We start from the raw sequence: 26089 nt of genomic DNA, 5'->3' as shown, positions 1-26089 counted from the left end.
TTAATCACTAAGTTCTTCCTCATCGCTGAAATATTTGCTTCCCTTTATCCTTGGGCGTCTGGAATCACCTGATGTTGAGGGTCCCTGAACTGGGTTTCCGTTTTCTTATTCGACTTCAGTTTGGCCTAGCTGGGGTGGGGCGGCCGGGCCGGGCTGTGAGAACGGGACTGTCCCCTTCATCTCCACTTTCCTCTGCTTCCTCAATTTCTTCTTCTGCTTCGGGAATTTTCTTTTCTTTTCTTTTCTTTTTCTTCCTTCCTTCCTTTTTTTTTCCCTTCCTTCCTCTTTGGAGGTTCACGTTCTCCAGGCACGTTTTTAGGACAGGCATAACTTAAGCGGCCACTTTCTCCACATTCATAACACCCAGATTTATCGAAGTCATTTCGCCTTCGAATGAACTCAGCTGCTCTCCCATTATCGATAGCAACGCTTATGCCTGTCACTCGACCAAATAACTGTTTGTTGCTTACTGCCCCAGTACAGTTTTGTGTGGAGTCTTTATCCAAAAAGAAAATAAATGCAACCCCTTTACTCTTCCTGGTATCTTTATCTTTCATTATAGCACCCTTTACAACTTTGCCGTACTTGGAAAATACCCTGTGTAAGTCACTGTCTGTCAAGGAAGAGGGCAAGCTGGATACACACACTGTGCTCCCACTTGGAGCCGATCCACCGCCCGTTTCTTCAGGTGGGGCAGGTCCAGGGGACCAGAAAAGTGAGATCCTCGGCTCAGCCTGGGGCTCCACCCGACTCTTCCCTGTCCCTCGCAGCGGCCCTACCACTACGGGTCCTGGGAGGGGTCAGGCTTGGAGATGAGATCCTGGTTGCTTTTTTTTTTTTTTTTTCTTTTTCTTTTGAGACAGAGTCTCACTTTGTTGCCCAGGCTAGAGTGAGTGCCATGGCGTCAGCCTAGCTCACAGCAACCTCAAACTCCTGGGCTCAAGCAATCCTCCTGCCTCAGCCTCCCGAGTAGCTGGGACTACAGGCATGTGCCACTATGCCCAGCTAATTTTTTCTATATATATTAGTTGGCCAATTAATTTCTTTCTATTTATAGTAGAGACGGGGTCTCGCTCTTGCTCAGGTTGGTTTCGAACTCCTGAGCTCAAATGATCCGCCCACCTCGGCCTCCCAGAGAGCTAGGATTACAGGCATGAGCCACCGCGCAGGCATGAGCCACTGCACCCGGCCTCTTACGGTTGCTTTTTAAACACTTTCTTTCCTCTCCATGGCCATCATTAGGCTGCCAGCCCCTCCTCAGCGCTCCTGCTGGGAGGCCTGGGTCCCATACAACCAACGACGTTTTCTGTTGCTGAGTTGTTCACTTAAGATAACAGCCCCCAGTTCCAGCCACGCTGCTGCAAAAGACACAATTTCATTCTTTTTTATGGCTGAATAGTATTCCACGGTGTATATATATTCTCACTTGTAAGTGGGAGCTGAGTAACGTGCACACAGGGTCACAGAGAATGGGATGACAGACACTGGCCACTCAGGAGGCTGAATGGGTGGGAGGCGGGTGAGGGATGAAAAGTTACTTAACGGGCACAATGCACACAATTTGGGGAATAGTTACCCTAAAAGCCCAGACTTCACCCTACACACTATATCCATGTAATAAAACTACATGTGAGGCCGGGCGCTGTGGCTCACGCCTGTAATCCTAGCTCTTGGGAGGCCGAGGCGGGCGGATTGCTCAAGGTCAGGAGTTCGAAACCAGCCTGAGCAAGAGCGAGACCCCGTCTCTACTATAAATAGAAAGAAATTAATTGGCCAACTGATATATATATAAAAAAAAAAATTAGCCGGGCATAGTGGCGCATGCCTGTAGTCCCAGCTACTGGGGAGGCTGAGGCAGAAGGATCACTGGAGCCCAGGAGTTTGAGGTTGCTGTGAGCTAGGCTGACGCCACGGCACTCACTCTAGCCTGGACAACAAAGCGAGACTCTGTCTCAAAAAAAAAAAAAAAAAAAAAAAAACTACATGTGAAAAAAACAAAAAACAAAACAAAACAAAAAAACCCCAAAAAACTGCATGTGTATTCCCTAAATCTGTAAAAATAAAAAACAAATTTAAAAAAGCAGAACATGAGTGGAAAAATTGGTGACATCTAAGTAAAGTCTGTAGTTTATTTTAAAAAAAAATACTGAGTGGCACTGCAGTGCTAGGAGCTTAAAGTGTTACTTTCCCAGAGATAATTCCTGTAGCTCAGAGGTGAGAAGAGTCCATTCTATAGTAACACAAAAAAATAAGCTGCTTCGAGTGGCAGTGGCAGGCCAGAAGGGAGGATATTCCTGAGTGGGTCGGCAGAAGGAGGAAGCCCTCCATGTGCCTCTCAAATCACGCTCTTTATAGACAGCCCTGGCAGAGGGCAGTTAAAAAAAAAATGTATTTCCCTTCTCTGAGCCATATTTTATCACCAGGCTTTGAACTCATTGTCATTCAGACACAGCGAGGTGACCATGGCAGTTAGTGGATCGGGAAAGCTCTGTTTCCTCAACACAGGATGAAAAATAAGGGCATCTACTTCCCCAGGTTTGCTGTGAGCAGTACCTGAGCTAACTGCTTGCTAGTGTGCAGGCCAGCCTGGCGCCAGCCACCTCTGCTAACAGGTTCTCAGTAACCGCTGCTCCCTTCACATCTCCTACACGCCCTTAAGGGTGTGGAGTTGGTCTGTCAATCCAAGGATAAATAAAGAGGGCTCAGAAATTCTGCTTAGCTGGTAAAAACCTCAACCTGTGCAGCCATTCCTGCCTCAGGGCTCCACGGGCTACTACATTTATGAGCTACAGGGATTTTGTGCACATTTGGGGATTTTTGGTTTGTGTTAGTTCATTTATGCTGTTTGCACGCAACTCTGGGCCTGTATATACTAGTACCAGGCAATCCCATCTAATGCTGCACTCTGTCACCCTTACATTACCCTACCCCCTTCATAGCACTTGTCTGACATGGCCTTATTTATTGGCAAGTTTGGTGAGTATTGGCTGTCTCCCTAGAAATGCATCTCTATGAAGAGAGCAACTTTGGCTTGTCAACCACACCCGGTTCAAAACAGGTGCTCCAGAAATGTTTGCGGGACGTGAGAATGAATGAATGGCAAAAAACCGGGTGGTGGTGGGGGACCAGGGCCAGTGCTTCTCCCCAGCACAGGCTCTCTCTGCGGCCCTCACCTGCACCGTATTTCATCTTCCATCCTCCCTTCCTTTCTCCTTAACAGTTTTTCTTTTTAATACCTTTATTTAAACCTTTGGCTACTAAACTAGTGCTTATTATTTTAAAAAATACAAAAGTAGTATATAAAATAAAGTGAAAATGGAAAATCATCCCCCTCCTTTCACTGCTGTCTCCAAAGGAAAGCATGGTTAGCACTGGGTGAACACCCTCTCGGTCTTAAGGGTGGCTCGTCCTTCCCCCACCTCCCCCCTGAAGACCCCACTGCTCAGTTAGGGAGACAGCTGCTTCCTCACGCCAGAAAGAGTCCCTCTCTCCTGGGACTTCCAAGACACAAACCCCCACAGCCTTCCACATGCCTTCTGATTCTTCTGCCTCCCACTCCCCGTTCCCCACAAACCAAACCGAAACATAAAACGGTGTGGAGTGACTGGAAAGCCCGACAGCTCTGGAGTCAGTGGATCTAGGTGGGAATTCCATGACCCTCTCTGAGCCTCAGTGTCTTCATAGGTAAATGGGTGGTATCACCTGCAAGGTTAAACGGCTGATGCCTACTAGGTGGTTCATACATGTTAGTTTTCCTTTTTCCCTAATATCACTCCCTTTTATTGGACTTTTATTGCTTCCCTTTCATTTTGGTTTAGAGAACCAAGTTTCTTTTATTTTAATATTAATTTATTCTTGGAGACTCTAACTCCTCCCTTCTCTTGGCTGGGTTAGCCTGTCTTTCCCCATTTCCCTATCTCATCCATCAACGGTCTTGGGATCTGTTTAAAGAAGCCCAAAGTCATCTGGCCAAGGATGGGAAAAAAAAACAGGGGAATGAGCAGAGGCTTCTCTCCCCGCCCTCTGTGGCCCATGGCCCGGACTGGAATCCACCTTCCTGTTTGTGGAGGCCAGGGCCAAAGTTCGAAGGAGCAGCAGTTACATAATCGCCAGACTTTCCAACTGTCAGCTCAATAATCTACCTCCTGCAATGTTGTGTTGTTCTGGGCTTCAAACAACAGAAATAAATGTCCACCCCACCTACTCCAGACTTCTCACGCAGCCTCCCTGGGGTGAGGGTGCCCAGCGTGGGGGTGGTGCCCTCCCTTCCAAGGCTAGCAGGCGCAGAGCTAAGTCCGATCCTCTGCCCAGGATCTGCCCAGAGCTCAGACGAGGGGCAGGAAGCCGGGCTGTCCCCAGCCAGCATCCCTTGCTGTGAAGCTCTGGTTGGCCTCCAGCTGGAGATGGCAGATCAGGCAGAGGAGGGAGCCCTTAAGCTCCTAAGAGGCAAAATCAGGAGTCCTTAGGAGATAACGATGTTGATTGGGGTGCAATTCTCCCCACCTATAATGGAAGCCCAGGTTTTGTCTGTTTAGAAGAAGCAAAGATACCATGGGGTGCTTCTCTGTTATCAGCCTGACCCCTCTCCCTGGACCACCTCCATGTGCAGCTCAGACTGTGACAACTTTCCCCAGCCACCTTGCCGGCTGCAGAGCAGGGTTCAGGCAGAAAGCTGCAGGCAGACGTTGAGGGTGCCATGGAGGAGCCACAGAGACCAACCAGGTTAGAGCACAGGGCTGTGAAAGAACTATAGTTGGCCGGGCGCGGTGGCTCACGCCTGTAATCCTGGCACTCTGGGAGGCCGAGGCGGGCGGATTGCTTGAGGTCAGGAGTTCGAAACCAGCCTGAGCAAGAGTGAGACCCTATCTCTACTATAAATACAAAGAAATTAATTGGCCAACTAATATATATATAGAAAAACATTAGCCGGGCATGGTGGCACATGCCAGTAGTCCCAGCTACTTGGGAGGCTGAGGCAGGAGGATCGCTTGAGCCCAGGAGTTTGAGGTTGCTGTGAGCTAGACTGACGCCATGGCACTCATTCTAGCCTGGGCAACAAAGCGAGACTCTGTCTCAAAAAAAAAAAAAAAAAAAAGAACTAAAGTCAACTACAGACTCTAGAACAAACAAAATAACAGCTTTTTTGGAGTTAATGACTCAAGAACTTTTATTTCTTTTTTGAGACAGAGTCTCACTTTGTTGCCCAGGCTAGAGTGAGTGCCATGGCATCAGCCTAGCTCACAGCAACCTCAAACTCCTGGGCTCCAGCGATCCTCCTGCCTCAGCCTCCTGAGTAGCTGGGACAACAGGCATGCATCACCATGCCCGGCTAATTTTTTTTTCTCTATATATTAGTTGGCCAATTAATTTCTTTGTATTTATAGTAGAGATAGGGTCTCGCTCTTGCTCAGGCTGGTTTCGAACTCCTGACCTGGAGCAATCCGCCCACCTCGGCCTCCCAGAGTGCTAGGATTACAGGCATGAGCCACCACGCCTGGCCTAAGAACTTTTTTTTCTTGAAACAGGATCTCGCTCTGTTGCCCAGGCTAGAGTGCAGTGGTGTCACCATAGCTCACTGCAGCCTCTAAATCCTAGGCTCAAGCATCCACCTGCCTACAGGCCAAGCCACCATGCCCAGCTAATTTTTCTATTTATTTATTTATTTTTTTTAGAAACAAGTCTTACTCTTGCTCAGGCTGGTCTCAAACTCCTGCTCCTCAAGCAATCCTCCTGCCTCTGTCTCCCAAAGTGCTAAAATTACAGGCGTGAACCACCTGCACCAGGCCAAGAACTTTTGATAAGAGAGGGAGAGTTTCTTTGGATGGTGGGCTACCTCAAGCCAGAAAGCAGGAGAGTAGAAAGGAGGTCGGAGACAGAGACGTCAGGAGGAGAAGGGGGGACAGGAGGGTGAGTGGAGGTAGCCAGGGCGCAAGGCAGCTGGCAAAGGCAAGGTGGCAGCCTTTGGGGAGGATACTCTGATGTCTGGCAGGCTGGTGGTGCAATGATGAGGATGACAGACATAGGACAGAGCCAAGAGGGTTGAGTGATGTTGGGAATAAAAGAAGACTCCTGCCCTGGCAGCCACAGAAGGTCTTTGTGGATGGACACATGACCCGCTCACTGATGGGAACTGGGAGGACAGACACCCTTTGCACCAGGGCCCAGTTCTGTTCCCCTTCCTTCCACTCTGCTTTGGAAACCTCATAGCTCTTTCCACTGGCAATCTCAAGCCCAAACTTCATCTTTTTTTCCTGGCCAATAAAAACTTATCCCAGGAGATGAAAATGGCTTCTGCAGACACAGTCAGCAGGCTCCTAGAAGAGTGGGGAAAGAGTTTCTCTAGGCAAAAAACCAAATCTGAGGAAAGAGGGGGACCCTTGTCTTCAAGATGAGACGAATTTGAGTGGGTCTCACTGACCTCTCACTTATCCAGCCCTTTAAATACTGGCTTCCCAGTGAAGGGCAGTTCCAGGGGGAGTTAATGAGATCCAACCCCAAACCTGCTCAGAAGCCCTGGAGAGTCATGGAATCCTTGAGGATTCCTTCCCAGTAGAGAGAGACCCTGGGAGTTTTATGACTTGTCACAGGCCAGCGCCATGCTGGGCTGCTCTGGGCCCTGCCACCCTAGGAGCTGTTGAGGTGCAGGCTGGGAGATGAGGTGGAGGCCCTCCACTTTCACCTCCTGAGGCTTAGGGAGGGTGATGGAGAGCAATAATGGGCACGGCCAATGTCCCTTCCACTTCACAGCTGGAGGGGAATGAATGAAGCTGGGAGGAGCAGAGCGGGACACACTATCCAGCCTGGCTGTCCCAGGGCGACCGTGGCAGGAAGACATGGGTGAGGAGTCCTTGGATGAGTAGGACTGTCCCTTTTGGAGCACGGGTATCTGGAATAAGAGGACAATCTAAAGGGAAAGCTGACCCTGGCTTGGAGGTAGGAACAGATGGGCACACAGCCCTGTGTGCCCTTAAATGCAAGAGACAGGTCCAGGGACATAGTGAGTATGTGGAGGCCCAGAACGTGTGCGTGCACGCGGCTACACAAACACGCACTCGCCTGCACAGGCACACACCACACAAACAGGCACACATGTGCATGTCACACAGGCGTAAATACTCTGGCAGGCACATACTCACATAGGCACAGGCAAACGTACACAATTCCAGACATAGGCACACTCACAGGCACACTCACACAGGTACAAATTCACACACAGGCACAGGTACACACTCATGCAGGCACACACATAAAGGCACATGCATGGATAACACAACATGACCATACCCAGACAATTCTATGCATGGCCGGGCATGGTGGCTCACGCCTGTAATCCTGGCACTCTGGGAGGCCGAGGCAGGCAGATCATTTGAGCTCAGGACTTCGAGACCAGCCTGAGCAAGAGCGAGACCCCGTCTCTACTAAAAAAAAATTAGAAAGAAATTAGCTGCACAACTAGACTATATATATATATATGTAATTAGCCGGGCATGGTGGTACATGCCTGTAGTCCCAGCTACTTGGGAGGCTGAGGCAGGAGGATCGCTTGAGCTCAGGAGTTTGAGGTTGCTGTGAGCTAGGCTGACACCACTGTACTCTAGCCCAGGCAACAGAGTGAGACTCTGTCTCAAAAAAAAAATCCCATGCATACCTAGGCACCCACTAAAGAGCACAGGCACGAGTACACACACACACACACACACACACACACACACACACACACACACACACACACACACAAGCGTACCCCATAATTCACACACCAGCCACCCAGGCCCCTAGAGAGCCTCCTGGCCAGCTGCCCTGAGTAGTTTGCCCTGGGCTGCAGCCCAGGCCCTCCCCCTGCCCCGCCCCTTGCCCAATTGGTTGTATAAATTCCCTCCCTTTAACCCTTCCCCCGCATAGCTGTTCTGATACCAGCGCAGCTCTCTCATTCCCTCTGTCTGCTCCTAGCAGACCCATCCGGACCAGAGTACGCCAGCCAGCAGCATGGGTAAGGAGGGGGCTTGCCAGCACATTGCCCACCTCGAATTTGGAGGGCTCTTTCTCCAGGAAAGGACAGACAACCCCGAGGGGCAGCTAGGGAGGGGGTGGTGGACTCTGCGTCATTGTCCCTACCCTGCACACTCTCACCTGCATTTCCCATCTTAGCTAGAGTTTCTGAGGAAGGAGGGCAGAGGGACTGCTGGGAAGGGTGGTCCTGGTGGTCCTGGGCTCCCACACAGCTCCATCCAGCAAGGGGTGGGGACCGGGTGCCCTTCTGCAGCTGAGAAAATCAGGTGGGGGATTCCTAGAAGATGCCTCTACGTCCCTGGCCCTGACCGTAGGAGACAGACAACCTTGATTTCTTACAGCAGAGAGTAGGGAACCTGAGCCTTCAGGACCCAGGTCACTCCCTAGCTACCCCTCCTATCCAGTGTCCTGGGAGGGAAATCAGGGGCCTCTGCTCTCTCACTGGGGACCTGTTTCAGTGTCTCTGCCCCTCAGGCCCCTAGTCCTCCTACCCCTCCATCCATGAGCTCCAGGAGGAGTTTGAGCAGGCTGCGAAGGAGTCTGGGTTGGGTTGGGAGCGTGGAGGTCCCTGCTCCCTTGGAGCTGGCTCTTCCCTGCGCTGGCAGAATGCCCAGCAGCCAGCCTGGCCTGGAAAACCCAGTTGAAGCTGGGCACAGTGGTGCACACTTGTAGTCCCAGCTGCTGGGAAGATCGCTTGACCCCAGTGTTAGGGTGGAAAGCCTAGTACATGCTCACAGTGCGGGTGGAGAAATTTCTCATGCAGAGATGAAGATATATAAAAGTTAAAAAGTTTATTTTGTCTTCTTAGGAAGAGAGATTGAGAGGGTGAGAGAGACAGAGGAAAGGGTGGGAGAGCAGGGAGACAGTGTGGCATCCCCCAAACAGGAGTGGTGCCAGCAATGAGGCCAAGTGGCTCGCTGATTTTATGGGGACAAAGAGAAAGGAAAAAAATAGTGATTGTAGTTGGTTGAAACAGAAGGGGCTGCTGTGAAATGTCTGGTTGTCCTTCTTTCTTGTTTTCTCTGTTCCTGGAGACTTGGTTATCTCTGAAATGTAGTGGGGCTTATCCAAGGGGATGTGATTTTGCCCCTGAGATATGGCTTGGGGCAGGAAACTGAGGCCTGGAGTTGTTCCCCTGCTGTCCGTCCTAGGGCTTCTCAGGATCTCCTGGAATGTGAAGAGAAAGGTTTCCAGGTTCCCATCTCCTGTCTGTCTATCAGGCTCCTTTCTGGTGTTTCTGAAAATGGAACCCTGCGGGATGTCTCCCAGCTGGGGAGAGAAAGTGGGGAGAGCTCAAGATGGATCTTTAGCTGTTATTCCAAAATTGGGGGGTTAGATATTTTCCTGTAATTTCAGCAAGGCCGCCCCTTCCTCCCAGGAGTTTGTGACCAGCCTGGGCAACATGGCCAGACCCTGTCTCAAAAAAAGAAGCAATTGAGATTTCCCGGGCTTTAGCGCAAACCCAAAGCAGCTCAGGGACCTTGCTTGAGATGTTTAAGACAGGTGGGCATTTCCCAGAAAGAGCAATGATGCTCCCGGGGACCTGGGACAGAGTGGCAGGCAGAGCTGACCCTAAGCAATGTGGGGTCGGGGATCTGAGACGGTAGATGCCTTGGAGTGGGTGACATCTCCTTCCACCCGAATCTCCCTCTCCGTCTCTCTGTGGCTTTGTGGTGTTGATATCTCTGTCTTGATGTCTTGGAGTTGTTTAATCTCCTTCCCCTTCTGTGTCCAGCAACCTCCTTTCCCACCCTTTGGCATCTTGTGCCAAGCCCTGACACAACTAGGTTGTGTAGCAGAACCAGTCTCCTTAATCCCTTTGGACGGGGGCCTCTCTCACCCTGCCCCCACCCCAGCCCTCTCTTGGGGCACCAATCACAGCCTGGCGTTCTTCCGTCCCCTGGCACAGCCCTACCCTTATTTATGCAACACTTCACCTTGATGAAAGTGTTTTCGAATACATTGTTTTACCTGCCACATATTTAGGCAACACTTTTGTGAAAGTACTTTTGAATATTTGACTTTCACATCTACCGGGAGAAGTAGGTAGGATGTTACTATTTGCTTCCTTTTGGCAAATGAAGGGGTGAAAATAGAGAGCGTCCAACCTAGAACTTGAAACCAATTTTCCAGACTCTCAAATGCTGCTGTTGCCTCTCAGCTTCCTAAGTCACCTGGCTGCACAAGTGGGGTCAGGCAGCAGTGGAGGCTCCACTCTGGCTACTCCTGGCTCCCCACCTGCAAGCCCAGCCCTGGCCAGACCCGGGCGGGACAGGGCAGCAGGCAGTGCCCAGGCCTGTGAACTCCACGCCAGGATTTTGTTCAGTCCCTGAGAGTCCCTCTGGGCTGTTCTTCAGCCTTTACCCCCAGCAGGCCCCAAACTCCCATGCTGGGGTCCTGGCAACTGTGATGTCCCAGCCCTCCTTCACAGCACTGACTTTGGCCCTGTGGATTAGTGTGACCTTTCTTGCCAGATTTCAGGGACAGGGAGGGCTGCCCCCTACATCTCAGGCTGGGGGGCCTCTGAGCTCTCCGGAGTTGGGCCAAACTCTTACTTTACAGAGAAAGGAAGCAGGGCCCACCCAGAAGTAGAAACTGGCCCAAGGACATCCAGCCACCCTGGCTGGCAGCCTGGGATCAAGACCCAGGGAGGAGAAAAGCAAGAATCGTCCCAGCCCCTGGTCTAGAGAGTTTGGTGATGGAGCCGAGCAGGCCCTGCTGCCACTCCCTAAGAACTGTTCCCCAGAGCAGCCAGGCTTCTGGGGCTTCTACCAAGCTAGCTCGAGGCTGCACACTTCACAGCCCCTCTGCCTGTGTCTCATAAAGGCCCACTGTGGTATTCTTATTGTTCTCTTTTTACAGAGGATGCAGAAATTGAGGCTGGGGTGGGGGACAGCTTGAGTATTTTGCCCATGTTCCCAGGCTAAGGGAACATGTGAGCTGAGGACAGGACCCAAGTCGGTGTCATAACCACTGTACCACACAGCCTGGGCTGCACGTGCCCTCCTCCCGCTCTCCCCTGGGCCCTGCCAGTGTCTGTCACTGCAGGTCATGTCTCTCCAGCCCTTCCTGCCACACCCTCACATTCCCCTGGGTTCTGAGGGGCCCAGTGATGGGGCTGAGGAGGAGACCTGCCTGGCAGCCAGGGCAAGAGCTGCAGGACGTAGGGAGTGAGCCTTCACCCTCCAGAGCAAAGTCTGGCCAACCTGCCCCCATTGTTTCTGCAGCTACGAAATGTGGGAAGTGCGGACCTGGCTACCCCACCCCTCTGGAGGCCATGAAAGGTAATCCCCGAAGGTCTGAGAGCCGGCACCTCTTTCCCGAGTCCAGGGCTGGTGGGGTTGGGGGTACCTTAGACCTGGCTCCACCCTCTGGCACACCCAGGGCTGCACCTGCCATTCCTTCCCACCCTGCCAACCCCACTACCTACTCTCTACCCTCCAGGACCCCGGGAGGAGATTATCTACCTGCCCTGCATTTACCGAAACACGGGCACTGAGGCCCCAGATTACCTGGCCACCGTGGATGTTGACCCCAAGTCTCCCCAGTATTGCCAGGTGAGGTGGGGCTTAGGCACCAGCTACCTTGAGACCCCTCCAGCCCTGGGCCTGGGGCTGCCTTTCCCCAGCTCCATCCTTCTTGGCCGTCCCTGGGTATGGCTGTGTAGGCTGTTCACTGCACAGAGGACAAGGGCACTGCTGAAATCCAGCCTGTGCCACACTGTCAAACCAAGTGGATCAGGGGAGACATAGCGCCTCTTCCAAAAGCAGAGAGGCATGGCCTGGGCGAGCACCCCCCATCTCCCACCCTAGGTTATCCACCGGCTGCCCATGCCCAACCTGAACGACGAGCTGCATCACTCAGGATGGAACACCTGCAGCAGCTGCTTCGGTGACAGCACCAAGTCGCGCACCAAGCTGGTGCTGCCCTGTGTCATCTCCTCCCGCATCTACGTGGTAGACGTGGGCTCCGAGCCCCGAGCACCAAAGCTACACAAGGCACGTCCTCTGCCCTTGCCGGCCCAGAGACCCTGACGCACCTGCAGACCTTGGCAGCCACTAGGCAGGAAGGGCTTTACCCAAGCCCTAAACCAACTGCCTCCAGCTCTTGTGCAGAATCTTGTTCAGCAACGGGGAGGGAACTTAGACCCCACAGGAGAGTTACCTGGGCTTACTGGGTTGTCATCATCCAGCACCATGGGCCAGGATGGTGAGAAGAGTGAGAAGGGGGAGGTGCCTCCCTCTTTTACTCTGGGAAAGGGAGGGAGCCATTTTTTCCCACCCAGTTGTGAGCTCAGGACTTCGCTTAGGCAGGAGTCTCCAGTTCTTCCTCTCAACACTTAGCTCAGTACCCTCTTGGGGCCAGGCACTCACTGTTGGCTGCTGCTGATGCAAAGTTGACACTGGCATCAGCCCAGCCCAGAAGGAGGAGCTTATGGTCTCACAGGGCTGCGAATGCCTTCAGGACAGACAGAGGGAGAAGTCAGTGCTTCCTGCCTGGGGAGTTATTAACAATCCCGGACTTTCCCTTGGTGCTCTGCGGAAGTTACCAGACTGAATCCCTGCCATATCCTCTTAGGGAGAGTTGTGTCCACGTTCTGAAGGGAAAGAGGACAGGCTTGGCAGATGGAAGTAGGGGAGCATGGGGGTGAAGGGTGGGGACTCGCAGCCCTGTAAGATTCTCATGCCGTTCCCCACCCCTGCCCAGGTCATCGAGTCCAAGGACATCCACGCCAAGTGCGGACTGGGCTACGTCCACACCAGCCACTGCCTGGCCAGCGGGGAGGTGATGGTCAGCTCCCTGGGAGACCCCAAGGGCAATGGCAAAGGTACCCGCGGCTCTGTGCGCTTATGAAAATGTCCATAGCTATGAAAGGAGGGAAGCATCTGTCTGCAGGAGGAGCAGACCGCAAGCGGGGGAGGAACAGAATGACCCCCCAGGGAAAACCAACAGCCTGGGTCCCGTCCAATACTTAAAATGTTAGCCAGTAACTTCAGTTGTTTTGATTATTTCTATGGAGATGAGCCTTGACTGATAAATTCAGTTAAAAGTTTTAGTCAGAACAGTCAGCCACGGGGAATGTGAATACACACATGGCCCCAGAAATGCATACGTTTAACATCAGCCTTTGCGATTTATGAGCTTATCTCACAATCCTTGGGATTCTTAATCTCCACATTTGCTAACTCATTACAGTATGATCAGAGCTGACACATATAACATGTCTACTGTGCGCTAGTATAAACCCTGTTTTGCAGATAAGAAAGCTGGGGCACAGACTGGTTAAGTAACTTACCCAAGGTCACACAGCTAATAAGTAACAGAGCTGGAACTCAAACCCAGCAATCTGTATCCAGAGTCTATGTCCTGCTTCTCTCAGAGCCTCATCTATTTCATCAGAACCCTCCCTCCAAGGGCTTGCAGCGTGCCCTCAGCTAAGGTTATTCAGCTCGGGTTACTGCACGAGACTCCATATGACTGCTTTCTTTGTCCAGGAGACGGGAGGAGTGAGACATTCCTAGACTTCATAACAGTTAGAGTACACATCTGGTTGTATTTGCAAGGATGTAGCAAGTTGTCTTGACATACTCAGCAAGGGAGCAACATATTGGACATTTCAGTTGAATTACAAATAAATATATTTTGACTGTCCTATTAAAAAAAATGTAGTGAGCAGAATGGAGCTTATACTATGGGAAGAATCCCACTCCAGAAGAAGGAGGCTGGGCAAGGTTGCTGAGTCCCAGATCTCTTGGCTCAAGGGGAGAAAAATTTCCCCTGTGGTCTGGGAGAGGGATGAGGTTGACGGGAGATGGGGCACTAGAGTAAAAGCCCCCACCTCCCACCTGGCCCTCTGGGTGGGACCCCTTGGACACCTGAATTTAGGAGCTGGCAAACCCAGTGGTGGGAGGGGCAGGCAAGGGGCTGAGAGGCTCCGGGACATCCCGGGGTGAGGGCTGGGTGGGGTTGGGTCTCCACTGTCTCTACCTGCCCCCCCTTCCTTCCCTGCTCAGGGGGTTTCGTGCTGCTGGATGGGGAGACATTTGAGGTGAAGGGGACGTGGGAGCGGCCTGGGGGTGCCGCGCCGTTGGGCTACGACTTCTGGTACCAGCCTCGACACAATGTCATGATCAGCACCGAATGGGCAGCTCCCAATGTCTTTCGAGATGGCTTCAACCCCGCTGACGTGGAGGCGGGTGAGAATCCCCCCATGTGTGGGCGGGAACCTTGGGCCCACACCCCCTGCTTTCTGCTCTGAGACCCCACTCCAAACCCCCTCACGTCCATCACATGGCCCCAGACTCAGGGTGACGGCCTAGGACAAGCTGCATGCTCATACTCGCCCACCCGGTTTTCAACCTCCTGCCCCAGCCCTTGTGCGTGCCCCCCTGCCCTGATCCTGAGCCCGTCCTCTGCCCCCCCCCAGGGCTGTACGGGAGCCACTTACACGTGTGGGACTGGCAGCGCCATGAGATCGTGCAGACCCTGCCTCTGAAGGATGGGCTCATTCCCCTGGAGGCCCGCTTCCTGCACGACCCCGACGCCACCCAGGGCTTCGTGGGCTGTGCCCTCAGCTCCAACATCCAGCGCTTCTACAAGAACGAGGTGACCTGTGTCCTCTGGCCCTCTGCTCCCGGCAGTCGTGTCAGCACCCCTGCCCGGGGCCCCACCAGCCCAGGCTTCTCCAGCAACAAAAACACGAGGCCACATGCTCTGCCTTCTTCTCTCAGTGCTAGGCCGACTTCCACCTGAAGCCTAACTGGCCATGTTTATTCACTCATCCAAAACCCATTCAGTGACCTTCTTTCCGCGTTGGGGACTGTGCTGTGTGCTGGGAACGCAGGGTGAAGCAGGCACCACCCCCACCTTAACGGCCTGCATGGAGTTGGCCCCTACTGGCAAGAAGACCCGATCTGACCCCTGGCCCCCAATTCTGAGAAGCTCACCTCTCTGCCTCCTATCCTCACCCTGCCCCTCTTTCCCCAACTTAGGGAGGTACTTGGTCAGTGGAGAAGGTGATCCAGGTGCCCCCCAAGAAAGTGAAGGGCTGGGTGCTGCCTGAGATGCCAGGTGAGTGCCTGGGAATCAGGACATGGGTTCCTGGCCCGAGAAACAGAAGTCCTTAAAGGCTCTGACCTCGGTCGCTCCCCCCACCAGGCCTGACCACTGACATCCTGCTGTCCCTGGACGACCGCTTCCTCTACCTCAGCAACTGGCTGCATGGGGACCTGCGGCAGTACGACGTGTCGGACCCGCAGAGGCCCCGCCTCACTGGACAGGTGGGGGCAGACGTCGGGGAGGAAGGAAAGAGCAGAGTCTGGGAGTGGGAAGAGGGTATGAACTACCTGGAGAATGACATAGAAGGTGCAGAAAAAGCAAAAAAAGGGCAGAGGGACAGTGCAGGCCCAGGACTGCGGGGCCCAGGCCAGGCTTGGGGAAGGTCTCTGGGTGGAGGGAGGGATCCCCAGGCAAGCTGCTCTGACTTCCACACCTCCCACTTTGTCCTCCTTTGTCCTCCGCCCTCCCCACCAGATCTTCCTGGGGGGCAGCATTGTTAAGGGCGGCCCTGTGCAAGTGCTGGAGGACCAGGAACTCAAATCCCAGCCAGAGCCCCTGGTGGTCAAGGTAAGGGCCGCTCCCCCTACTCCCGGGACCCCTGGGACCCGGCCTTGAGGAATACGGGGGCAGCATCTAAGCAGGCTCTAGGGGTTGGGGTGGTACCTGGGACGCCCTCCTAGGATCTGTGTGTCACCCTGGGGTCTGACCTCTGGTTTTCTCAAGGGGAAACGTGTGGCTGGAGGCCCTCAGATGATCCAGCTTAGCCTAGACGGGAAGCGTCTCTATGTCACCACGTCGCTGTACAGTGCCTGGGACAAACAGTTCTACCCTGATCTCATCAAGTGAGAGGCGGACTGCCCGGGCTCGCCCTCCCAGCCCTCCTCTCCCGGAGGGGTCATTTGGCTTTCTGAAGACTCTTCAGGGAACCCACCTGCACCTCACCATTTCAGACCCTGTCCCTTCCTTGGGAACCCACCACCTACACCACAGAATCTTGAGGGAAGGGGGTGGCCGCTCTGACCTCTCCCTTACCCCTTCTCCTTTTCCACCAGGGAAGGCTCGGTGATGCTGCAGATCGATGTAGACACAGTAAAGGGGGGGCTGAAGTTGAACCCCGACTTCCTGGTGGACTTCGGGAAGGAGCCCCTCGGCCCGGCCCTGGCCCACGAGCTCCGCTACCCTGGGGGTGACTGCACCTCTGACATCTGGATCTGAAGTCCACCCCTCACAACCCACGCCCCACATTTGGACCCCTCACTTCCTCAGGGACCTGGCTTCACTCTGCTCTCTCTTGGCCCTTGGCAGCTTGTCCCACCAAAGCCACACTGAGCCTGTTGAAACATACTAAGCGGCATCTCCATTTACTGACAACTACTGCTTCTTTCATTGTGCTGTTTTTGCATGAGCTCTTGGAAGCACCAAGAAATAAATAGGGGAACCTGTTCCTCGGACTGCACACCTTGTCTTTGGGAGTTTGGGGCCCACGATTCCTCCTCTGCTGACCCTTTGTGTCTTGCTTGTGAAAGGGATAAAGAGGACTCTGGTGGGGTCATGGTGACTAGTTCAAAGCAGTGATTCCAACATGATGCTAGGGATGCCCAAATCTCACTGTTATGGCCAGACAGAACCTGAAGATTTTGGGAGTGATTGTCACAAGCAGACCTGGGGAAGAGAATGTAAATCACTGTTTCTAAACTTTTTTTAAAAAATCTGGTTGTTTTTGTTTTTGTTTTTTTTTGAGACAGAGTCTCACTCCATTGCCCTGAGTAGAGTGCTGTGGCATCATCATAGGTCACAGCAACCTCAAACTCTGGGGCTCAAACGATCGTCCTGCCTCAGTCTCTCAAGTAGCTGGGACTACAGGTGTGCACCACCAAACCCAGCTAATTTTTCTATTTGTAGTAGAGACGGGTCTTACTCTTGCTCAGGCTAGTCTGGAACTCCTGAGCTCAAGCGATCCTCCCACCTCGCCTTGGTCTCCCAGAGTGTTAGTATTACAGGCATGAGCCACTATGCCCAGCCAATGTATTTTTAAAAATGGACATGGGGTCTAGCTAAGTTGCCCCAGCTGGCGTCAAACTCCTGGGCTCAAGTTATCTTCTCATCTCAGCCTATAGGTATATGCCACCTCACTCAGCTGTGCTTTTTAAAAAAACAAACAAACAAACAAAAAACCTAAAATCTCACACACAACTGCAAGAATATAATCCTCTTACACATAGGAGATCACCCTTGATAGAAATGTGAAACCTATTTCCACTGCTGATGAGACTACTGGGAGAACACAGTTGTTGGGTGATTAAGTGTGTCACCTTCTACCTGGAAGACAGGAACATGCAGGAGGGCTGGGAACACCATGGTGAACCAACCCTACATACCAGGCCATGGTACGCTTATCTCCTCACTTGTACTGTGTTTTAGAACCTTGCCCAAATCAGGCATGTCTCCTTTCCTTGTGCTAGGTCTTCAATTCTTTTTCTTTTTTTCTTTTTCTTTTCTTTCTTTTTTTTTTTTTTAAGACAGGGTCTCACTCTGTCACCTGGGCTAGAGTGTGGTGGCATCATCACAGCTCACTACAACCTCAAACTCCTGCCTCAAGATCCTGTCTCAGCCTCTCAAGTGGCTGGCTCTACAGGCACGTGCCAGCACGCCTGGCTAATTTTTTTTTACTTTTTATAGAGACAGGGTCTCACTGTGTTGCCCAGGCTGGTCTTGAACTCCTGGGCTCAAGCTATCCTCCCACCTTGGCCTCCCAAAGTGCTGGGATTACAGGTGTGAGCCACTATACCCAACCTTCAATTCTTTATAAAAAGAATCTGATGGGCCGGGTGTGGTGTCTCATGCCTGTAATCCTAGCACTCTGGGAGGCCGAGGTAGGTGGATTGCTTGAGGTCAGGAGTTCGAAACCAGCCTGAGCAACAGCGAGACCCCATCTCTACTATAAATAGAAAGAAATTAATTGACCAACTAATATATATAGAAAAAATTAGCTGGGCATGGTGGCGCATGCCTGTAGTCCCAGCTACTCGGGAGGCTGAGGCAGGAGGATTGCTTGAGCCCAGGAGTTTGAGGTTGCTGTGAGCTAGGCTGATGCCATGGCACTCACTCTAGCCTGGGCAACAAAGCAAGACTCTGTCTCAAAAAAACCCAAAAACAACAACAAAAAAAGAATCTGATGGAAGTTATAGGATGCTTAGAAACTGCAGCCAGATAGTAATTCTATTGACTCCTTTATATTCTACCCCAGATAATATTAAGCAACATTCAGGTATTGACCGCATTCTTTTATCTCCAAAGGTGCCTTTGTTTTAAACACTGGGGCAGTCTAGGCCCCCTAGGATGGCTTGGCCACCCCAAGAATGTAGCAGTCTTTTCTTGTGAGGTCTTTAAACATGCTCACTGAAACATCTACTGCAACTAGAGTCCTGATCCCCACCCCCACTGCCTTAACTGCCATCTGAGCCAGGCTATAGCGTCCTCTGGAAGGCCTCCTTCCCTGACCCGTCCAGGTCAGAGGCCCTTCTTAATGCCCACAAAGTCTTCTGCACTTAACCTCAGCACGTACACATGTCACTTTGAATTGAAACTCCCTGTTAATTCCCAGCATCTAGCTTGGTTATCCGCAAGCTTTAATGAATAAATGAACATTAAGGAAGTGCTTAAGGTGAGAAAGGAGTCACAGGAAGCTGTGGCATTTACTGGGCCTTACCAGAACCAGAAGTCTGTCTCCTAAGTCCCTGTCTTGTCTTCTTCTTTTTTTCTCTTCTTTTTTGTTTTTGTTTTGTTTTGTTTTGAGACAGAGTCTCACTCTGTTGCCCAGGGTAGAGTGCTGTGGCATCAGCCCAGCTCACAGCAACCTCAAACTCCTGGGCTCAAGCGATCCTCCTGCCTCAGCCTCCCAAGTAGCTGGGACTACTGGCATGCGCCACCATGCCCCGCTAATTATTTCTATATGTTTTTATTTGCCCAGCTAATTTCTTTTTATTTTTAGTAGAGATGGGGTCTCGAACTCAGGCTGGTCTCGAACTCCTGAGCTCAAACAATCCATCCGCCTCAGCCTCCCAGAGTGCTAGGATTACAGGTGTGAGCCTCTGCGCCCGGCCTGTCCTGTCTTCTTCAATAACTAAACTTCCGAATGAGAAAGGATAATATAGTTCTGCATTATCTCTCTATCTTTCCAAAAGGTTAAAATTCCCTTCAACAAGAGGAACTTTGAGCACTTGTCATACCAGTAAGCAAGGAAACTATGGAAGACAACTGGGGCTATGTCTAAAGGACACGTGACATATCTGACAAAAGATTTGTATCTAGAATGCATGAAAACCTCTCAAAACTCACAGTAAAGGGAGGATCAAGATGGTGGACGAGAAACACTGCCAGAAAGAGTGTCTCTGCAGAAAAGACAGATTCTAGCAGAAATTAGAAAAAAGAAGCAAGAAGGCGAGCGTACAGCAGACGAGGGCCGGAAGGAGGGGTGCCTGAGACCCTGGGAGACTCCACGGGAGGAGGCTTCGGAGCAGAACTGGAAGCTGAGACTGCTGGAGCAGCCCGGAGACCAGCGGGAAGGGTAGGTGGATAAAACACCTTTCCCCTCCCCTGCATTTGGGACTACTGGTGGGCTCCCCAGCGGGTGGAGAGACCTGCGGACACCAGCCCAGAGACAGCCGCCGCCAGCTAGCGGTGAGCCTGTAGCGGACACGGCACCAGACTCCCAAATCCCTGTGCACCTCCGTGTGCACAGACCCGAGCCGCGCGGCAGGCGCCATATTGCCTCCTTCCCCCCTCCACCGACCCTACCCGCAGCTGCCCAGAGAGACAATACAGCCACCAGCCGGAGGCACCTCCAAGGAACGGGACCTTCCCTTTTGGGACCCTACAGCTGACTAAGGGGAACTCAAACTGTGAGCTCCCTACCCGCCAGCCCTCCCAGGTGCTGCTGGCACAGTGTTCCCAGGAGAACGGTGCCGACTCAGAGGCTGAGAGACACAGACACAGCTTGGGCTCCCTGTGGGTGAATTGGGACCGGAACTCCTCTCCCTGGTGGGGATACAGTTTGAACTCTGGGACCCAGAGGTCGGACCTGCAGACCAGATCCCGTGCACCGAGGTCTAGCATTGCCCGGGGCACAGAAGGGATATTTGTGAACAGCCTGCAGAGGTGTGTGTGCCTCCAGGGGCAGATCAGCATCCTAGAGGGCAACCCTCCCACCAAAGGGAGGCTGTGCGCCCAGCCCAGGCAGCGTTTCTGCGCAGGGAACCTCCCCGCAGGCATCACAATCCGGGGAGGCCTGGTGACGTGTGGTCTGGACTGCTGGCAGAGGCCCAGGTGTAGCTGCGGAGTTGGGGAGGGTGGAAAGAAGCGAGGCCGCTCCAGACTGCCGGTCTCAGACAGCCCCACCCCCACAAGCAGACTTTCTGGCTGAGCGGGACCATTCCAGCCCTGCCCTGACAGCTTTTCCTGGAAGCAGAGAACAGAACTTTGACCCCTGCTAATTGCATTGGTGGTGCCTGAGGGCAGGCTTACCCAACCCAGCTCTGCCCAGAACAAGAGCTGATAACAGGACACAAAAACAACAGCATAGCCTGTTCCTCCAAGCAAGCGCCACCTACTGACAGGGACGGCATCCTGCGCAGCCTTATCACGGCACCCACTGACTCATTATACAGGGAGTGGTCGAATCTCACCCACAGACACCACCTAACGGCTCAGAAACTAAACAAGGCGTGTGAATATCCAAACAAAAACCTAAAGGAAAGAAACAACAACTGATTGACATGGGAAGAAATCAGCGAAGGAACTCAGGAAATATGAAGAACCAAACGGAAAACACACCCCCAAAGAGGAGCACCAGCCCCCTAGAAATGGACACCAACCCAAATCAGGCAACCAAAATGACAGAAGAGGAATTCCGTATGTGGATCATAAGAACACTCACCGAGCTGCAACAACAACTCAATAACCAACACAAAGAAACCACAAAAAGCCTCCAGGATCTGGAAAAAGAAATGGACACAATGAAGAAAAGTTTAACCGAACTCCTGGAAATGAAGAATCAATTCAGGGAACTTCAAAATACAGTGGAAAGTCTCAAGAACAGGGTAGATCAAACAGAAGAAAGAATCTCAGAGCTTGAAGATAACACCCTCCAACTAAATAAAACCATCACAGAGATAGAGCAGAGAAACAAGAGAAAAGAGCAACGCCTACAAGAGATGTGAGATTATGTGAAGAAACCTAATGTGAGGGTCATAGGGTTACCAGAAGGGGAAGAGGACAACACCCAAGGGTTGGACAAGCTATTTGAAGATATAATAGAGGAAAATTTCCCAGGCCTTGCTCAAAATCTCGATATACAAGTTCAAGAAGCTCAGAGGACCCCTGGGAGATTCAATGCAAACAGGAAGATGTCACGACATGCAGTCATCAGACTGACCAAAATATCAACTAAAGAGGCCCTTCTAAGAGCTGTAAGATGAAAGAAGCAAGTGACATACAAGGGAAAGCCAATTCGAATAACACCAGACTTCTCTAATGAGACTTTACAAGCAAGGAGAGACTGGGGCCCCATTATCACTCTTCTGAAGCAAAACAATGCCCAGCCTAGAATCTTCTTCCCTGCAAAACTAAGCTTCATATATGAAGGAGAAATAAAGACATTCTCAGACAAGCAAAGTCTCAGAGAATTCACCAAGACAAGACCAGCCCTACAAGAAGTACTCAAAACAGTGCTACGCACGGAACACCATAATAAAAACTCACGAATATAAAAACAACCAAAACCCAAAGATTAAAGGCCAGATAATACAATGGCTCAAGAGAGAAATCAAAGCAACAACATCCAACCCAACAGAATGAACAGTAATCTACCTTACCTATCAGTTCTCTCAATAAATGTGAATGGCTTAAACTCTCCACTCAAGAGACATAGGCTGGCTGAATGGATAAGAAAATACAGGCCAAGTCTATGCTGTCTTCAGGAAACACATCTAACCTGCAAGGATGCATATAGACTAAAAGTAAAAGGGTGGAGATCAGTATTCCAGGCAAGTGGAAGCCAAAAGAAGGCTGGCATGGCAGTTCTAATTTCAGACGATTTAGTTTTTAAACCAACAAAAGTAGTGAAAGACAAAGAGGGTTATTATATAATGGTAAAGGGCTCACTTCAACAAGAAGAGATAACAATTTTAAATATATATGCACCCAACTTAGGTGCACCCAGTTTCATAAAGCAAACCTTACTGGATCTAAGCAAAAGGATTAATAGCAACTCCATAATCACCAGAGATTTCAACACCCTACTGATGGCACAAGACAGATCCTCCAAACAGAAAATTAATAAAGAAATAATGGACTTAAACAAAACCCTGGAACAACTGGGTCTGACTGACATCTACAGGACATTCTACCCAAAATCTGCTGAATATACGTTCTTTTCATCAGCTCACGGGACATTCTCTAAGATTGACCATATCCTAGAGATTTACACAAAGTAAATCTCAAGAAATTTAAAAAAATAGAAATCATACCATGTACCTTCTCAGATCTCAGTGGAATAAAAGTAGAAATCAACCCTAACAGAAACTCACATTTCTACACAAAAACGTGGAAATTAAACAACCTCCTACTAAATGATTACTTCATAAATGAAGAAATCAAGATGGAAATAAAAAAATTCTATACTCCTACACTGCTGGTGGGACTTCAAATTAGTTCAACCTCTGTGGAAAGCAATATGGAGATACCTTAAATCGATACAAGTGAATCTACCATTTGATCCAGCAATCCCATTGCTGGGCATCTACCCAAAAGATCCAATGACACTCTACAAAAAAGACACCTGCACTCGAAGGTTTATAGCAGCACAATTCATAATTGCAAAGCTGTGGAAACAGCCCAAGTGCCCATCAATCCAAGAATGGATTAATAAAATGTGGTATATGTATACCATGGAGTACTATTCAGCTCTAAGAAACAATGGTGATATAGCACATCTCATATTTTCCTGGATAGAGCTGGAACCCATACTATTAAGTGAAGTTTCCCAAGAATGGAAAAACAAGCACCACATATACTCACCAGCAAATTGGTATTAACTGAACAGCACCTAAGTGGTCACATAGGTACTGCAGTAATAGGGTATTCGGCAGGGGGGAGGGGGGCGGGTATATACATATATAATGAGTGAGATGTGCACCATCTGTGAGATGGTCATGCTGGAGACTCAGACTTGGGGGGGGAGGGGGGGAAAGGGCATTTATTGAAACCTTAAAATCTGTACCCCCATAATATGCCGAAATAAAAAAAAAAAAACCTCACAGTAAAAAAACCAAACACTCCAATTAGAAAATGGGCGAAAGACACAAACAGACATTTTAACAAACAGTTTATATAGACGGTAAATAAACACATGAAAAGATGGTCGAGATCATTAGCTGTTAGGGAAATGGAAGCTAACACCATAATGTGGTATCACCACACACCTATCAGAATGGCTAGATAGAAAATAGTAGGCCAGGCATGGTGGCTCACGCCTGAAGTCCTAGCACTCTGGGAGGCCGAAGCAGGAGGATCGCTCAAGGTCAAAAGTTTGAAACCAGCCTGAGCAAGAGCGAGATCCCGTCTCTACTAAAAATAGAAAGAAATTAATTGGCTAACTAAAAAAAAAAAAAAAATATATATATATATATATATATATATATATATATATATATATATATATATAAAATTAGCCAGGCATGGGTGCTCGTGCCTGTAGTCCCAGCTACCTGGGATGCTGAGGCAGAAGGATTGCTTGAGCCCAGGAGTTTGAGGTTGCTGTGAGCTAGGCTGACGCCACGGCATTCTAGCCTGGGCAACAGAGTAAGACTCTGTCTCAAAAAAAAAAACCAAAATAGTAATAAGGTGAAATGGCAAGAATGCAGAGAAACAGAATCGTTCATAGAGTGCTGGTGAATGTAAAATGGAACAGCCGCTGTAGAAAAAAGTTTGGCAATTCTTTGTAAAATTAAACATGCACTTACCATACTGCCCAGCAGTTGCACTCTTGGCCATTTATCCCAGACAAATGAAAATGTATGTTCACATAAAAACCCGTACACAAGGCCGGGCGCTGTGGCTCACGCCTGTAATCCTAGCTCTTGGGAGGCCGAGGCGGGCAGATTGCTCAAGGTCAGGAGTTCAAAACCAGCCTGAGCAAGAGCGAGACCCCGTCTCTACTATAAATAGAAAGAAATTAATTGGCCAACTGATATATATATAAAAAATTAGCCGGGCATGGTGGCGCATGCCTGTAGTCCCAGCCACTCAGGAGGCTGAGGCAGAAGGATCACTCGAGCCCAGGAGTTTGAGGTTGCTGTGAGCTAGGCTGACGCCACGGCACTCACTCTAGCCTGGGCAACAAAGCGAGACTCTGTCTCAAAAAAAAAAAAAAAAAAAAAAAAAAAACCCGTACACAATTGTTCATAGCGGCTTTACTGGTAATAGCCCCAAACTGGAAATAACCCAAATGTCGCTCAGTGGGTAAGTGGTTAAACACGCCATGGGTACATCCACACCGTGGGATCCTACTCAGCAATAAAAAGGAATGAACAATAGTCGTTGATATGCACAATTTGGTTAGATCTTGAGGGAATTATGCTGAGTGAAAAAATCCAGTCTCAAAAGGTTACATGTAGTATGATTCCATTTGTATAACATTTTTTTTTTTTTGAGACAGAGTCTCACTTTGTTGCCCAGGCTAGAGTGAGTGCCATGGCATCAGCCTAGCTCACAGCAACCTCAATCTCCTGGGCTCAAGCAATCCTCCTGCCTCAGCCTCCCAAGTAGCTGGGACTACAGGCATGCACCACCATGCCTGGCTAATTTTTTCTATATATATTAGTTGGCCAATTAATTTCTTTCTATTTATAGTAGAGACGGGGTCTCGCTCTTGCTCAGGCTGGTTTCGAGCTCCTGACCTTGAGCAATCCGCCCGCCTCGGCCTCTCAGAGTGCTAGGATTACAGGTGTGAGCCACTGCTTCCGGCCTATATAACATTCTTGAAATGACAGAACATAGAATTGGAGAACAAATTAGTGGTTGCCAGGGGTTAGGGATGAGAGTGGGGTTGGGGAGGTGGGTGTGTCTATAAAAGGGTACCATGAGGGATCCTAGTGGTGATGAAACTGTTCTGTATCTTGACTGTGGTGGTCACATGCAAATTTACAATGTGATGCAATTATATAAAACTAAATACACAGACACACAAATCAGTGTGTGTAAAACTGGTGAAATCTGAATGAGTTTGATGGACTTTATCAATGTCAATCTCCTGGTTGTTCTACTGTACTCTGGTTATGCAAGTTGCAGCACTGGGGGAAACTGGGTAGAAGGCACATTAGATCTCTGTGCATTGTTTCTTGCAACTGTATGTAAATGTACAATTATCTCAAAATAAAAAGTGATATTATGCTGGGCACGGTGGCCCATGCCTGTAATCCTAGCACTCTGGGAGGCCAAGGTAGGAGAATTCCTTGAGGTCAGGAGTTTGAAACCAGCCTGAGCAAGAGCAAGACCCTGTCTCTACTAAAAACAGAAAGAAATTAGCCAGACAACTAAAAATATATAGAAAAAAATTAGCCAGGCATGGTGGTGCATACCTATAGTCCCAGCTACTCAAAAGGCTGAGGCAGAAGGATTGCTTAAGCTCAGGAGTTTGAGGTTGCTGTGAGCTAGGCTGACACCACGGCACTCTAGCCTGGGCAACAAAGTAAGACTCTGTCTCAAAAAAAAAAAAAAAAGTGATATGGTGTCAACTTGAAGTAGCATCCTCTGGCCAAAGACAGAACAATTTGAGTACCAGAAAGATCAATAATTGAAATGGATTAAAATACAACAAATATGTTAAAATCCAAACATTTATGATAACACACACATAAAACTCTAACTGGTCATGTTTGGAAGATGCTAGGATACCATCTCATTATTCTGAGAACAGGAAAATAAAGAAAAATAATCAAGGATTTGTCTTGCTTTTTCTCAG

The 26089-nt window shown here is 50.2% G+C and overlaps 1 protein-coding gene and 1 pseudogene across 1 annotated transcript; one reads left to right on the top strand and one right to left on the bottom strand.

Moving 5' to 3' along the window:
* Positions 1–3189, bottom strand: LOC142875774 (zinc finger CCHC-type and RNA-binding motif-containing protein 1 pseudogene; annotated as a pseudogene).
* A 4701-nt stretch (positions 3190–7890) lies between these two features.
* SELENBP1 (selenium binding protein 1) lies at positions 7891–16525 on the top strand. The gene is made up of 12 exons (XM_012767585.2): positions 7891–7990; positions 11238–11294; positions 11455–11567; positions 11823–12008; positions 12718–12838; positions 14025–14207; positions 14438–14616; positions 15003–15081; positions 15169–15290; positions 15544–15636; positions 15793–15911; positions 16122–16525. The coding sequence occupies exons 1-12, from the start codon at positions 7987–7989 to the stop codon at positions 16282–16284; spliced, it is 1419 nt and encodes a 472-aa protein (XP_012623039.1). The 5' UTR covers positions 7891–7986; the 3' UTR covers positions 16285–16525.
* The last annotated feature ends 9564 nt before the right edge of the window (positions 16526–26089 follow it).

The sequence above is a fragment of the Microcebus murinus genome, chromosome 2 (genome assembly GCF_040939455.1).
Source record: "Microcebus murinus isolate Inina chromosome 2, M.murinus_Inina_mat1.0, whole genome shotgun sequence".
NCBI classification, from domain to species: Eukaryota; Metazoa; Chordata; class Mammalia; order Primates; family Cheirogaleidae; genus Microcebus; species Microcebus murinus.
Note: the sequence above shows the minus strand (reverse complement) of the source record. Positions and strands in the feature narration are given on the sequence as shown.